The 15,614-nt window shown below is 39.2% G+C and overlaps 3 protein-coding genes across 3 annotated transcripts in view; all 3 read right to left on the bottom strand.

Annotated features, from left to right (window-relative positions):
* LOC117471376 (low choriolytic enzyme-like) overlaps nucleotides 1-491 on the bottom strand; it is an 82,941-nt gene extending 82,450 nt beyond the window's left edge. Inside the window, exon 1 of the mRNA XM_034116342.1 lies at nucleotides 431-491. Coding sequence (XP_033972233.1) covers nucleotides 431-488 — 58 coding nt within the window. The 5' untranslated portion in view covers nucleotides 489-491. The remainder of the gene's footprint in view (nucleotides 1-430) is intronic.
* A 1,289-nt stretch (nucleotides 492-1,780) lies between these two features.
* On the bottom strand, nucleotides 1,781-9,337 carry ndufs3 (NADH:ubiquinone oxidoreductase core subunit S3). Its single transcript, XM_034117131.1, has 7 exons — nucleotides 9,173-9,337; nucleotides 8,750-8,809; nucleotides 4,170-4,267; nucleotides 3,444-3,593; nucleotides 2,983-3,108; nucleotides 2,770-2,889; nucleotides 1,781-2,055 (listed from the first exon to the last, which is right to left on the bottom strand). The coding sequence occupies exons 1-7, from the start codon at nucleotides 9,225-9,227 to the stop codon at nucleotides 1,885-1,887; spliced, it is 780 nt and encodes a 259-aa protein (XP_033973022.1). The 5' UTR covers nucleotides 9,228-9,337; the 3' UTR covers nucleotides 1,781-1,884.
* A 782-nt stretch (nucleotides 9,338-10,119) lies between these two features.
* On the bottom strand, nucleotides 10,120-15,171 carry ptpmt1 (protein tyrosine phosphatase mitochondrial 1). The gene is made up of 4 exons (XM_034117152.1): nucleotides 14,871-15,171; nucleotides 12,162-12,242; nucleotides 11,788-11,979; nucleotides 10,120-10,827 (listed from the first exon to the last, which is right to left on the bottom strand). The coding sequence occupies exons 1-4, from the start codon at nucleotides 15,015-15,017 to the stop codon at nucleotides 10,699-10,701; spliced, it is 549 nt and encodes a 182-aa protein (XP_033973043.1). The 5' UTR covers nucleotides 15,018-15,171; the 3' UTR covers nucleotides 10,120-10,698.
* Nucleotides 15,172-15,614: the final 443 nt, after the last annotated feature.

Genomic DNA, 15,614 nt, shown 5'->3' with positions numbered 1-15,614 from the left:
ATGCACCGCCTCCGACTCCCTTCTCTCGGCACTACAATGTAATCATTATGCCAGTTGAGGGGCATAAGGACATTGTTTGCTAATTTTGCGACACCGCTGTCAATTGTAGTCACGGTGAAGCAGATTGGAGTTGTTGACTGTTAACCAAACTTTTTTTTTTAAATATACTTTTATATGCTTTTTCCAACCTTTAGCTATTTTTTCCAACCTTTAACTATACCTTTTCAACCTTTGAACTAGGTTTTCAGAGGCTTTAAAGATACTAATTCATTATTGGTTGAAATGATTAATGCGTAATCAAAAAATTTTTTTTTAAACAGTAGGTTTGGAATGAGCACTACTACATAAACTCAGCCACTTACACAAGTAAGCAAATGTGCAGCAATTGCACACACAAACACACATTCTAATGTCACAACATTGTACTCACCAGTTCGAATGTCAGCCCGGGTCTTAAACCCCATGAAGGCCTCCTCAATCTGCTCCATCTTCATATTTTACTTGTTCCTTCTCAAAGCTAAATATAATCAGTGAGTCAACTCAGCCTCTCTGTCCCACTATAACCAGTCACAATCAGCAGGAAGGGGCTTTAAACACCTCACTGAAGGTAAAAGTTCCAAAAGTCACCTGGAGCATCCATGTGCATGTTAGCATTTAGCATGTTAGCCACACCCAGCATGCACCTGTTAGGTTTGATTTAGGTCACTTGGCATGTTGGTCGGTGGTGCGTTTGACAACTGCTTAATTATGAGCTGCATCTTTTTTTTAATGTCAGATTCAATAATGCCAACTTTAACCCTTAATAAACCAATTCCGTGGTTAACATTTACATTTAGAGGATGCACGTTTTCCAATTCATTTACTCAAGTACTGTACTTAAGAAAACATTTACAGTTTTCTTTTATTTCCATGTCACATTATTCTTTAACCCCAGTCACTTTCATAGGGGAATATTGGACTTGTTAATGCACGTCATTTATTTGACTAGTTACTTTGCAGATTTAGATGATTGTGCACCGGACATATGAAACATTGCAAGTTGAAGATGAGACTTGATTAATCAATTCACAATTCTAATAATCGTTGAGTCTTTTCTAATGTTCATTGTTTCACAGTCCAAACCTCTGTTAGGGCAAAACAACCAGTTGCAACCATTGTTACTTTGGGTTCTGGTGACTTATTTTACACAAACCAAATAACAATTGATTTATGGTTAAAATAATCAGCAGAAATCTCCATCTAAAAAAAATAATCATACATTTATATCATTTATGATACTATTAAATATTTGTTCAGACATTTGTGCTTTTCAAGGTTGGTTTTTATTTTGATTTGAAAATACACCCTATGCCTCTAAAATAACTCTATACCAAACTATGTGGCCAACATACATACACTCACTCTTTAGAACTCAAATATCTTCTTTGAATTTAAATCACAATTTTTAAAACCCACTACTAATGCGCCAACAAATCACACTCCACTAAAGATGGCTTTTAATCTAGAGCCCTGGCTTTAGAACTGTTATTTTGACTAATTATATGTCCCACAGCTTGAACCTTACTGGTTGTTTTATAGGGCAAATTCATCCGATATTCCCGATTTCATATATGGGCATTGTTGCATGTTTTGTCTCATCATTGACATGCCCCACACTATAAATAGATACAAATTCACACGAACATTATAAAGTATAGTACATGGTAAACAATCTAATTGCATCTTTGCCGTAATAACAGTGGTTAAAATATCTGAAAATAATTGAAAGAAACTCTTGTGATGGTTGTTTTATTAGTATTTTTATTTACATAAACATTTCAGGGTTTGTTCAGAAACCCCAAAATGACATTAACAGACAGAACATGAAGATGAGAAAGGGGGTCATCATTTCTTCTCAGGGGCTGCGTCGCCAGCCTCCAGTTTGGGTGCCACCTCTTTGGGCTCTCTGTATGCCGGGAACGTCTCCCAGGGCGTGTTCAGGTCAAACTTCCTGAACTCCTGCGACAGCTCCACTGGCTCTGCCACCACACGCTTCAGCTCATCGTCATAACGCACCTGCAGAGGGAAACAACGCAACACATTAAAGAGGCAAAGTTGTCGCATTTTTTTTATTGTATCTAAAAGCAATTTGTCATGCTCATGCTCATGGATGGTACATTTCAAGGACTAAAAACTTCAAAAACTCTTGGTGGAAAATATGAAAACAATACTGCATGGGAAGCTTTTCGAGTGGCGACTTCCTGATTAAATGATGAATTTTAAAAACAGGAATGTGAAGTGTATATCGTCTGAAAGAGAGAATTAAACTAGAGGAGTTTGGGTACCGTGTTGAAATGAATAATTCATTCTTTAAAAAGGGAAATGTATTCAGGAAGTATTTAGGCCACGACTTGTTCCTTCTCAGCACAAACTATAAAGGCTTTTCACAGCTTGTGGGAAACCTGAAATAATTATCATGAGCTGAATGGAAGAAAAAAAATGATCAAAGGATCCAGCCGTTTGGGCACGGTCTACAACATTTATAAATGAACCGCACATTAAATAGGCTGTATGAGAGAGGTGTATTATGCTTTTGGGGGTTTTTCCTTTCCTGTAGTGTTTTATATATGTTATTGTGCATGTAAATTGTCTGCAAAGGATAAAATCCCAAAGTTCCCTTCAGTGTGAGTTCCTCTCACCTTTTTCAACATTAAAGCATGTAAACATGTCACAGTAAAACCTTAAAACACAAATATGAAAGCTGAAAAGTGTGTTTCTTGCAGAACTCACCTCTACGTATCCGGAGAGAGGGAAGTCCTTCCTGAAGGGGTGACCCTCGAAGCCATAGTCTGTCAAAATACGCCTCAGGTCTGGGTGGTTAGCAAAGAACACGCCAAACATGTCCCATACCTGCAGAAAAATAAACATACACATTTACCAGGTTTGTCCATGACTCTGTGAAGTAAAATAAACGCTGTAATGACCCCTGAGATTGTGACTCACCTCCCTCTCGTACCAGTTGGCAGCCATGTGGACTGAGACTGCCGAGTCCACCGGTGATAACTCATCGCTGTACGTCTTAATGCGGATACGAGAGTTGTAGCGCAGCGACAGCAGGTTGTACACAATCTGAAAACGAGCACACAGGCACACATTGGAAAAGTTTGTTTAGAAGGATGGATACTCGACTAACAGGACAGCTCCTGCCCATTAAAATATTCATTTAATTAATATTAGGGCTGTCAACAATAGAACATGTGTTTGGCAACTTGGTATTAATATTACACATTTTAAATATCACTATTTATAGTGACAAATGCAAAGCCGCAATATTACAGATTAATCTTCAAACACACCACACATTTTTCTTCACATTTTTTGATAGGGCACTCTTTTCATTTGACAACTCACCAATAAGGCTTGTCTCTAGGTGTGTGAGTGCGTGCATGTTTGCTGATAGCTACCTCAAAGCGGTTCTGCCGTGACGGTACATCGACAGCCGTCAGGTCGATCATGTTCCTGAACTGGGCGTTGGTGTGGTCCCTCAGGAAGGTCAGCACAGGGATCACCCCGTCGGGATGGATCATTACATCCAGCTCATTGAAACAGGTCATCTACACAAACAAACGCATTACGCTACCTGCACGTTTCTGAAATTGGATTGCAGACATTTCAATTATACAGGAACACAATTAAAGACAATTAAAAAAGCTTTATTTAAAAAACAGAGTTCAGTAGTAAGGGGTCCAATTAGGTGTTTTTCTTTTTTATAACACCATATGTTTCTTCTGCATTGTGCACCACAACGCCTTTATGGCTAAATCTGGCACATGTTCATATTTATCAAAGTACTTAAAAAATACAATTACTAATACAAACTGTACCAAGTCGGACTGATCTGCCTGTTTTAACTATTTACAAATCTGTTGTCATGTGGAATGTGTTCAAATACAATAATAATAGATTTATTTTGTAAGCGCTTTTACAGGTGCTCAAAGTCGCTTTACAGAGATAGTGAAAAGAAAAGAACAACAAATAAATATAGTTGAAGTCAAATTAAAATCAAGCAATATAACAACAATACAAATAGCCTTCCATTTACATCTTGGTCTGTTCCAATATTAGCATGCACATTACAATGCTCAGCAGCACAGTCAGTACGATGAACACTGATCCTCATATGAACTGACCTCGACCTGCTGGACATATTTGGGCATCATCTCAGCCACTAACTCCCCAAATGCTGCCAGCTGGCTGTTAGCCACAGCATCCTTGGGCCTGATGGTGGCTGCATGATGGAGAGAGGAGAACATTGTTTAGTAAGGACTGAACAATGTGTCCTTCTCATGGTCATTATTGACATAGCAACAGAGGGAATAGTGTGGATTTGGGCTTGAGTTTGAGTGAAATAACTACTCTCACTGAATATGTGATGACCAGCTGCAACATTAAAGTAATGAACACATTTATGCACATTTATAAAATGACATGTTATAGCAATGTACAGGGTTCTTACACCTTTTCCAAAGTCAAATTCAAGCACTTTTCAAGCATTTTCAAGGTGCATTTTCAAGCTTTTCAAGCATCTTACAGCTGTTGTAAATTACATATTTATATACACATACTTATACTCAAATGATGATTTCCCTACCTCACATTAAATCAGATGTTCTTTATGCTATAAACAACCAAATGTGTGTTTCATAATAGCATTCTACATGAGGATGAAAAATGAAAAATGTTAGAAAAGAAAACTAAGTTTAATATTTCAAAATGTGTGACCCATCTGTACGTAGACTGGGCATCCCATATAACCTGGCTGAGCCAATATAAAACAATCAGCCAAATAACTTTTCAATATATTATTGATTACTATTTTTGAGGTACTTTTAGGTTGGCAGTAAACAAGTCAGAGGTAAATGGTGTACTTTTCCTCCACTACATGTATTTAATACCTTTAGTTACTTTACAGGTGTGGATGAATGATGTGAAATATAATCAAGTGTTAAATCAGACTTTAGTTCCACCTGGAGTAAATTCACAAGCTACTCTGTAGTATACAAAGTCATTCAAACTAGCTGCAACTTTACCAGCTTTGAGAACACTTTAATGATCAATCTTTATAAAACATATCATATACAATTATTAGGGATGCTCCGATCGCCAATTTTGGAGCCGATCGCCGGAATCAGTATCGGCCGATACCGATATCGCTCTCTTTTCCTCTCTCCCCCTCTCTCTCCTGACAGCCCGTCAGTATCTCCTGCAGCTCACTGATCCAGTAATGAGCGACCCGACAGTGAAGAATAAATATATTTATAACTAGTTTAGCTTGTTCCAGAGGTAGATAAAATAGCTAAGTGTGTTAGGTCTAACTCTTGTGTGTTCTGCTCCGCTCACCGGTCCGTCACAGCGGGTGGAGCTGCAGGATTTCTGCTTCACACACACGTTGCATACCGCTATTTTATTGTCATTTTCGGACACTTAAAATACTGCCAGACTAGAGAAGCCATTTTGGCGAGCTTGTTTTGCCGCGCACAGAGAAAAGTGTCATGTATTTTACATGCAACGATAGCCTAATCTAAAATGCTCTACGGCGTACCTTTCGTGTGGTGTGTGGCTCGTCAGCGCAGACTCTCGCATCGTTATTGTTGCACACTTTGCAGGAGGCTACTCTTGGGCTACGCTTGACCCTCGTCTTAGCCATGGCTTGTATTTGTCTTCTGCTAGCCAACGCTCGTTGAAACGGCAACCTCCTGGCATACTGTCATCTATCACTCTCATCAGAATGCCCAGGTCACACACGTAACAAAAACACTTGCCGGTCACGCGCATTGCGCGGGAAGGTCGGAGTGGAGCTGTTTTATGTAAAAGCGAAGCAATTAAGCGCGCTCCGACTTCTTTATTTTCTTTTAATCTAAAAAGCGAAGTAAAGCATTTACAATTTCAAGCACTTTATCCCAAATTCAAGCACCATTCCCAAAATTCAAGCACTTTTCAAACCTTGAAAACACCTCGTACAATTTCAAGCATTTTCAAGGATTTCCAGCACCTGTACGCACCCTGAATGTATTCATATTTAGACTAATGTATTCATACACTTTGAGATATATGGGCCTTGAGTTTTAATAATGTGACTCAACAATTGAACTTTGTTAGCTTGGATGAATGTCTGTAAAAGTGTAGTTTTGTGAGGTGCTTTCACTTGACCTTGCTTGAGATCAGATATGGCATAGGAAGCTTCAACAAGAGTATAAGCAGGGGTGCACATAACTTTCTCAGTTGCCCCTTTCACACCAATGCGTTTTCAGCGCCGGCTCGGAGCTAGAGCCTGAAAAGTACCGGTTTTTCCTGTTCACACCGCAGCGGCGCCGCCTCTTAGCTCCGGAATCCGGTTCACTTCCAGCTCCAAAAAATTGTCGGTCTAGAAGCAAGAGCTTCGGAGCTAAGAGCCGGCGTCGCTTACGTCTCTCTTACGTCAAGGCGTGCAGGAAACTAAACCCACCTCCCCTGAACATGGGTCGACTGAAGAGTCTCGTCATGCCTGCCTACAAGCAGTAGCGCTGAGCAAAGTGACTAGAAGGCAACCACACACTTATAAAAAAACACGCTTTATAAAGTCAGGCAACACTAACCAGGCTTCGTGTGATTCTGTTTATTTGTACCTTACTTTGACCATCCGTTCGCTGTTATTGATCATTGTGGAGAGCAGGCAGACGTTTTGTTTGTTATTATAGCAGCTATCGGATGGAATCAATACATGGGCTGTACAGGTTGTCATGTCCGACTATCACAAGTAGAATCATAATGAAAAATACGCCGGTAAAATGTGCCTGTAGAAAATGGCTTAGCAAGTAGTCAGTTTAGCTTCGGTTGCTATGCTAACATCACCCATGTACTTCGTGACCACAGAGCGTGAACGTTGTGATCAGCTGTTTTAGCGCAGTTCTCCAGTGAAGGGGGGGGGGGGAAGTCTCCCTCCGCAGCCGGTTGGCATAGTTTTGGCACAATTCCGTTGTACAGACCGACGTTAACAGCAGCCCTGTCTGTGCACACGGAGACCGACTCTGTCGTCCGGTGATCTAACCGCCTTCTGGAAAAGCTTCACAAGTACGTCGGTACGCAAATGCGCTTTGTGACAAGTGACGGTACGCATATCAGATTGTTGCCGCGCATGCGTACCAGTTATGTGCACCCCTGAGTATAAGCTACTTATGCTTCTTTCTCACCAGCTGGTGTGTGTGTGTGTGTGTGTGTGTGTGTGTGTGTGTGTGTGTGTGTGTGTGTGTGTGTGTGTGTGTGTGTGTGTGTGTGTGTGTGTGTGTGTGTGTGTGTGTGTGTGTGTGTGTGTGTGTGTGTGTGTATTTACAACTTGTATTCTGTATTGTTTGGGTGAGCTGAAGATTCTGTTTTACTCTATTTTAGATAATTGTTTTTAAAACTACCAACACGACAACTCTCACTTGAAGGACATTCACATTGAATATCCAAAACACACATGGTTCCAGGGCTCGAGCTTAAGGACCTCCCGTCGTCCCGGGGCCGGAAAAAATCGGGTCCGGGAGGATACAAATTAATTTTGGGACGAATTTGGGACAAGAGTTAAAATAAAAATACCCTGCTAACTCTACTACGAACGGCGGTGAAAATGAAACTGACTGCACGTTTTGTGTAGAACACAGTTATTAAACCTCCTTGTCAACATAAACACACACAAAGCATTTAGCAACCCGCGAAATACACACACATACAGTACGTAGCTACAGCTGTCAGCCAGCCGTACAGCTGTGATGTAACTACCATTTTTTTACCCCGGAGCGGTGCGGAGAAACGAAACTTAACTTATGAAGCAGCTTTTGACGGCGCGCTATGCATGGGGCACCCTAGAGGGGGTTTCCAGACATGTCATTGCAGCTGAGATGAGAACTCTCCATCGCATTTAGTCCTTAGCAATATGCTGCGCCTCTCCCCATGTAGGGATGGGTACCGAGCCCCGGTATTAAACGGGCCCCGGCCGGAATTATTAAAGACAGTGGTACCAACAGTGGTCTTTTTATCGGTACTGGAGACATTTAAAACCTATATGTCATATGTATTATTGCTACATGAACATTATGTTGCAGTTTTAGTTTCGCCAACTCCGTTTCTAATATGCAATAAGTCTACAAAATGCGTCTATGATGTATTTTCGATCTTATTTTCGATCTTTCCAATCCAGACGAGAGAGCTCTCTCCCCCGTCTGTGTGCGAGGGGGCGGGGCAGTTTGTAAAGGTCTCCTGACTGTGTTACAGACTGTCGTCCTGGTTAGTGGTTACTCTGGGTTCTGTCTTCTGTCTTCAGGACAGAGTGTTGGATTTTTTTGTTAATCGGATGGGACTTGATTGGATTCAATATTAGAGTAACTTTCTCGCTTGTGTGTTTGTTTTAAATATATTTGGCCTTTGTTTATGTGTTTGACTGATTTACTCAAATAAAAAGGTTGATGAATTATCATCTAATGATTTGTATGATGTTTTATTTATGTTAAAGGTCACTTTGAATGATTTTAACTAATGATAATGTAGAAAAACAAATATTTTAAATTCGGGATGGTCCACATTAATTTCGGGACGGCTTAGATTGTATTTCGGGACGGTTCCGGGAGGATGGTGAAAAAAGTTAGTCGAGAGCCCTGCATGGTTCTTAAATAAGCTATATTTTTAACTTGTAGTCAGATAACTTGTTCCACCACTGGTTTCCTGAATCATCAGTTGGTTAGTGTGTACTCACGGCTGGTGTCGGAGCTCTGCAGCCTGGTCTGCTGCTGGAGGAGACATGCAGTCCTTGCAACTGGAAAAATATGTAAAAAAAAAACATTAAGTATACACAACTAAAGACCGAACGTATAACTGCAGAGGAACTGAAACAACAATACTACAAAATGCATCAAATCCTCCTCCATCTACTCGTAACCCTTGTGTATGGCCGTTAATGTTGCCATAATAAACCAATCTGCCTTTAAAAACAGTAACTGTTATTCAATTATGTGCATGCTAACGTTAACATTAGCTAGCTCGAAGGTCATCCCTGACACATTTGACGCTTGCAAAAAACACCGTGCTGTTTTCAGCGGCATGGAAGGACATACATACATATACAGACCACTGCTGCAAACAGAGTGTACGAAATACAAGGAGTTTCAAATCAACTTACGGTTGTAACTCCTTCCAAGACCTCCGCGGACAAACCGCACCAGCGACGCCGCCATGTTTGTTCTACAGTACACATTACAACCGTGTTTCTTTCCTCTTCGGGCAGAGTCGCGACTGTTAGCGGGGTGTCGCCTCCTGATGGACCGGAAGAGAACTGTTGTCTGCTGTCGAAAGCCAACAGTGCCATAAACTCCACTATTTTCACACTTGTTTTTGTTAAATGCCCGTTTTTCTCTAGGGTGTTGTACTTACTGCGGGGGCAGGGGTTTACAATGTATGGCTACCAAAATCACTTTACACATCAATGCTCGCCGACGTTATCCAACCAGAGTTAGGACAAAGTTAATTCAGCTGAATGTTTAAGGTGTTTTTGTGGGAGCACTGTGTAGAGCTGCTAGCACCACAGTAAAGGGGATTTGAGTACGCATAGGCTATAGGTAACATATTTTTATCGAAAAAGGAAAATAATAAACCTTAAGAAAAGAAGAAATGAAAACATGTAAAGTAACATAATAAATAAAAGGGATGTGAAGAAAAATATTAATGAGTTCCCATTATTTAACATACAATACTTTTTTAAACCCGAAAACATATCAGATAGCTATAGTTGAGTAAGAAAAACAAGAATCCCATCTGAAATATATAAAAGTATGCTGGTTCCCAATACTCAAGAACGAAGTGGGCCGATCCGGATACGTCCTGAACGTCCCGATGGCCAGTCCGCCACTGCTCAAGAATAATTTTCAGTTATTGAGTCAATGTATTTAGTTCCCGTTCCGTTCAATCGTTGGTGCACTTACCCTTCATTACAGCAGCGTCTTTCAGTAGATTACTATGTTTTCATGCCATTTCACTTCATTACTACAACAGCTCTCATATATATATATACTCGTATATCAGTAAAACCTGGATGCTGAAAATAAAAGACCATAAATCACACTGGGACTGTTTCATCTCACAAATACTTTATTTAACATCACTGTCAGTATTCGGAAGATATGACACATTGAAAGAAAACATGTTCCAGTAAACAAAGTAAAAGCTGCCACTGCATAATGCATTGTACACAACTCAATTAAGCCTATTACAGTCACAGTCTAACAATATTCTATTGTTGGCTTGTTTTAGGAATTTGAAAATATTTGTTTCTGTAACAGGAGGCAGCTCAGATATTTTAAAGGTAATGTTAATTGTTCTTTTAACATAATTCTAAGCTTCATAAATTCACCATATGAAAATGTATGTTTTAGCTAGAGGCAAGAAACCAGGTAGTCATTATGTAATTAAAGGCTTTGTTTGATTCAGGTTATACAAAAATAAAGCGCTTTATATTTCTTGTAAAAAAACAGTTTTCTACTTACTGATGTATTGTGTACAATGTTAATGTGTTACTTCATCATTTCCAAGTAAAAGCTCATGTAAAGGCAATACATTTCTTCAGTGGGTATAGATTCGGAGGATTGTCCAAAGCTCCGAGTCCAGTGTTCCAGCAGCTGTAGGATGATGTCCGACCCGCGTCCTGTCCTCTCAGCTGGACTGTTCACACACCTGTTGGTAATATTTCATCAGCACCTCCAGCTGAGCGGAGCGCACCAGGATGTGCGGACGGACAGACGCCAGCTTCTGACACGCTTCATCTGGAGTACAGCGGTGTAACTGTCAGCAGAAAAGTGCAATGTCAGAATCAAGATATGTATTACTCTGTGAACAGACAGCCTGGACCAAGTTTCATAGAATTAGTTTCAGAGTAGTATTAGGGCTGTACAATCAATCCAAATTGTATCTAATAATATATTAACTAGTGCAATGTCCAAATTGCAGACACTGGAACTTCAAGGTACTGTGCCTGTAGTGCTCAAAGCGGCAAGAAAAATTATTTGTCCCTACGCTACAAGACAAGAGGCTTCCGAAGTTCTCCTAAGCTAGCTAAAGTTAGAGCTCAGCCGAGGATAATTTTAACATCTTGCTGTCAAAAGCTTCTCATACATGCTCACTTCCTTCTTTGTGGTGATACGGTACAAAGGGAGTAGTTCCTACATGAAACTGATCACAACAAGGTCTGTGGATTTTCTTGAGAAACCGGTTCATGAATTCTGGAAAGAGATATTGCTGTTTACATTTTTAAAAGGCTTTTTTGTTTTCGCTTTGAGCAACACAAGCTGAGCTCCATCTAGTGAAATCATTTCGGGAACAACTCTATGGCCAATATCTCCAACACTCATCAATCTCACCAAAACAATTTAGATTGATAAATAGCACGATTTTTTAGAGGGTTAGGGTGTTTTGGGTTATTTAATTTTTTGGGGTGGATAACCTGTCTCTTTAATTAAAGAAAGTCAAATGTTACACCGTTAACCTGTTGTAACCTACTGCATGAGATTACCTGGATACATGAGAAATACATAATTAATACTATGGTCAATTACTGTTCTAAATTACAATTACAAGTTGTTTCCCAACTTAAATGCTTTCAAATACAACAGCACCACACATGCATTCTCAAGACGCATACATGCGAGATACAAGAAAACTAAAGACAAAACTAAAACTAAAAATTCTGTGCAACAAGGCATTTGGAGGTCAGAGTAAAACCTGAGGACTGTGTTCAGTACTGACCCGGATGAGGTAGGCAGCAGCCATGGTGGCGCTGCGCGAGCGTCCGGCCTTGCAGTGGACGTACACGCTGCTGCCCTGCTCCCGGTGCTTCAGGGTGAACTCCACGCCCTGACACAGGTTCTCCAGGCTGGGGACGCCGGTGAGGTCAACCGTACTCAACCTCAGCTGCTCCACCCCTGCTGACTGCCACTCCTGAATCAGACACATCAAATTAAACATTCATAGATCAATGCGATGCGGAAAGGAAGAAGACAACCTCAATGCTCCTTACACTGTTAGATATCAACCTTTGTGGCTGGATTACATTTTGAACTCATTACATGATGTTTGCCTGCTGAATATTCAAAGATAAATGTAAGTACAAGTGGACTCACCTCAGCTGAGTTGCAGAAATATTTAGTCTCATACTCCTCATTCATGGTGATAACTCCTCGGACATTCTCTGTTTCTACCAGCTGCAACACAACAAATAGAATCCATCAATATCAGCAATGTAAATGAAAACATAACAGTTGAAGATTGACTTAAATAACGACTAACTATAGAATTAGAATTGTAACGTAGACTGTAGAGTCATCCACAGACTGAAAGACAAGTACCTATAACTTTATAAGACAAAACAATCATTTACAAACACTGACCAAATGGATTACATATAAATGACAAGAACACACAAAGTACACAACATGTACTGCATTATTCCCCATTTGTACAATTGCACACATTTTATAAAAGTAAAGAACTTAGAATCCTCATACATTCATTCCTAATTTCTAAAGTAGACTACTATAATGCTATTTCCAAAAACAACAAAGGTTCCCCAACTGATGTCTGCATCGGTTACCGGTTCACATAACAGTTAAAAATCGTCCTTCTTACCTATGAGGCCATAAATTAACAATTTCCCTCATATATCTCGGGCTATATCCCACCGTCATAGTTTTGTTAACTTTAAGAGACATGTGTGTTTGGATATCTGGGGGGCTTTTTGAAATGATTCACGAGACACTGGCATCATTAGATCACATCATTGTAATTTCATGGCATGTAAGTGATTAGCTATCCTTCCTGTATGAGGGGCACCTGATACGGGCATGTGTTTTGTGTCTCTATTAGTACTATTGTTTGTGCTTTGTATGACTTAATGTAACCTACTGTAGGGCGCTCACTCACTGGGAGAAATACCATGCGTTAAAGATCTGTATGAGCATAGAGGAGGATTTGTCCATTGATGCCAACAGCAACTGATTTTAAGTGCTCTAACAATACTTTCAAATATAGCCGGAAATAAAACATAAATAAATAACTATGATCTTTCCTGATTCCTACATTCTCTGACCTACCATTTCGTATTTAGGGCTAAATATCTTTTTATCATCATCTTTTTTAATTCAAATGTTGTTATCTTCTGCTCAAAATTGGACTGGTGGTTATTTGTATTAGCATTAAGCAATTACAATGTATATGCTTTTTTTACTTGTGTGATGTGATTCATTTATTTAATTATTCAAATCAAACAACTGATGTTAATTTTGAGGTTTTTATTATTACACTTAAAAAAAAAAGAATTAAAGCTGAATAACTGCATGCATATTCTGAAGGCTAGAGGACTACTTTCTGTGTCTTTATTTAACAGCAAATAAATACACAAACAGACACCAAAGCAAGTTATACCCCAACATACTTCTCTGATGGGACTAATGAAATAATGAAATTAAGATGCAATTGCATTAGAAGCAAATTCCAGAAGATTAGGGCAGTAGTTGAAGTCATCACCGCGCAGCATGAAACCGTTCAACTTTGATTCTTCTGAGAAATGTAGTTTGAAAAGACCAGTGGTGGAATGTAACTGAGTACATTTACTCAAGTACTGATCTTAAGAATTCCCTACTTGTACTTGACTTGAATATTTAGAAACTACACTACATCTTAGAGTCAGAGGTAGACTTGTACATTAGTCTCCATATTTGTCTGATAGATTTAGTTACTTTTCAGATTACAGCTTTTCAACCCCTTCCTCTTCAGTGAAAACCATGCATCTCCAAATGTGTGGATTTTGTGTGTTTGATGTCTTAAGAGTGAATTGTAAGAAAAATATTCCTTATTTTAATCCTGATAAAGTATTATAATAGCCTCTTGGATCAGATGGAAAATGCATAGGTTATTATAAGCTCATTAAAAGTTGACTTTGTAGAGATACGTGGTTTGCACAGGACTGACAAAACTACAAACATACAATGTGGTAATAGAATGAGATGCGCTGGTTTAGATCAGGGGGATCCAAACTAAGGCCCGGGGCATTCCGTGGTCCATTTTTTATTGGCCAGCAGCAAATTCTCAAAGGATAATGGAAAAGGGCCCACACATGCAACTTCTTCTTAAATATATACACAAATATATTACACAGTCTTTGTGTGTTAATAAGCCCCCGGCTTCCTTTATTTATTTATTTTTTTTTGTTTTGTTTGCTCCTCATTGTCTGTTTTGTTTTGTCTGTCCACCATGTACAGCGACCTTGGGTCCCTTGAAAGGCGCTTTATAAATTCCATTTATTATTATTATTATTATTATTTTCAAATAAATTCAATCAATTAAAGTTGAGAACATTTTCTAACAAATCTTAGTTGATAAAATAACTTATTTGCATAACAAGCTTGAATTATACCTTCATATTTCCCCTTATTATAAGCAATCTGAGGCTTCTGTTTTAATGAATGAGCTGCCAACACTTTTTGTATCAAAATAAATTGAACTTTTAAACCCTATGAAAAGCTGTGATGTAGACTGTTTTTTTTATTAAAGGATATATAAATTTCAAGCATAATTTACCTATATTTGATTGATTGTGCTACCTTTGTAAAAAAAGTTTGGACACGACCCAAGGCTTAGAGTAAACTACAGCAGTAAATGCAACATTACTGCAGCAGAAACATGTTTTGAATGGAGCACTTTCACCTGTAGTAGAGTATTTTCACAGGTGGGATTAGTAAATACTCTGGGTGCTTATTCCTCCACTGTAATGACTAATAAAAAGACAGACAGACATGTAGAGGGCAGTATTAGTGATGTGTGAGTTGTGAGACCTGTTTGGTGATGGATCTGAACGGCAGCGCCCCGAGGACCACGGTCTCGTCCACCCGGTCAAACCACCGTCTCGACGTCGCCTTCTCCATGGCAACATTGTAGGCTAACGTCGGGTAGAAGAGCAGCCTGGCTAACGCTCCCGACATGACTGCACTTTAGTTTAATAAATAAAGTAAAAACTGAGCAAAGCTGGTCAGCTTGTCATTAATACACACTGTCAACGTGCGTAGTGTGTGTGTGAAAGCAGTGTGTGACCTGCTGTCAGACATGCCTTCCTGTAGGAACAGTTCCTCCCCCGGTAAAGGACTTCCGGCGCAAATCCTTCAGAATAAAATCCTTGACCTCTACAAAATATAAGAAGTCTGTTTCATTTCAATTCATAATTTTAAGTTATATTTATTTGATCGTATTACAATTACTTTTTTAAATAATCACTCAATTCATAAAGCAAAATTATAAACAAGTTTACAACAGACAAGACAAAAGCAGCACATAGCCTACTCAGAAGAAAATACAACAAACCCACACAGTAAAAGCAATACTGTTTATAATAAATACAAAAAATAATAATAAGGAAATAAGACAATAAGGGGATAATAAAAGGGTGTTCAGTTTTACTGTCACTTTTTGCTTTATTTATATAGTATACAAATGTTTGCTGATTCATTCTCAGTCCACTTAGAGTTTTGGTATTGCTTTTTTCCCCCCAAATGTAGTCTTCAGCAGCAACTTGCTTCATGAGA

The sequence above is a fragment of the Trematomus bernacchii genome, unplaced genomic scaffold (assembly GCF_902827165.1).
Source record: "Trematomus bernacchii unplaced genomic scaffold, fTreBer1.1, whole genome shotgun sequence".
Taxonomy (NCBI): Eukaryota; Metazoa; Chordata; class Actinopteri; order Perciformes; family Nototheniidae; genus Trematomus; species Trematomus bernacchii.
The sequence above is the reverse complement of the archived record's forward strand: the minus strand, read 5'-3'. Positions and strand labels throughout refer to the sequence as shown.

What these genes read in the sequence shown, in the direction of transcription:
- ndufs3 (XM_034117131.1), bottom strand. Translation starts at nt 9,227, where the DNA reads ATGGCGGCGTCGCTGGTGCGGTTTGTCCGCGGAGGTCTTGGAAGGAGT. An exon ending in AATATGTCCAGCAGGTCGAG is followed by an intron (nt 3,594 to 4,169) that starts GTCAGTTCATAT and finishes TTGTTTGTGTAG; the next exon opens with ATGACCTGTTTCAATGAGCT. An exon ending in CACGGCAGAACCGCTTTGAG is followed by an intron (nt 3,109 to 3,443) that starts GTAGCTATCAGC and finishes GCTCGTTTTCAG; the next exon opens with ATTGTGTACAACCTGCTGTC.
- ptpmt1 (XM_034117152.1), bottom strand. Translation starts at nt 15,017, where the DNA reads ATGTCGGGAGCGTTAGCCAGGCTGCTCTTCTACCCGACGTTAGCCTAC. An exon ending in ATTTCTGCAACTCAGCTGAG is followed by an intron (nt 11,980 to 12,161) that starts GTGAGTCCACTT and finishes TGTCTGATTCAG; the next exon opens with GAGTGGCAGTCAGCAGGGGT. An exon ending in CTGCTGCCTACCTCATCCGG is followed by an intron (nt 10,828 to 11,787) that starts GTCAGTACTGAA and finishes TTCTGCTGACAG; the next exon opens with TTACACCGCTGTACTCCAGA.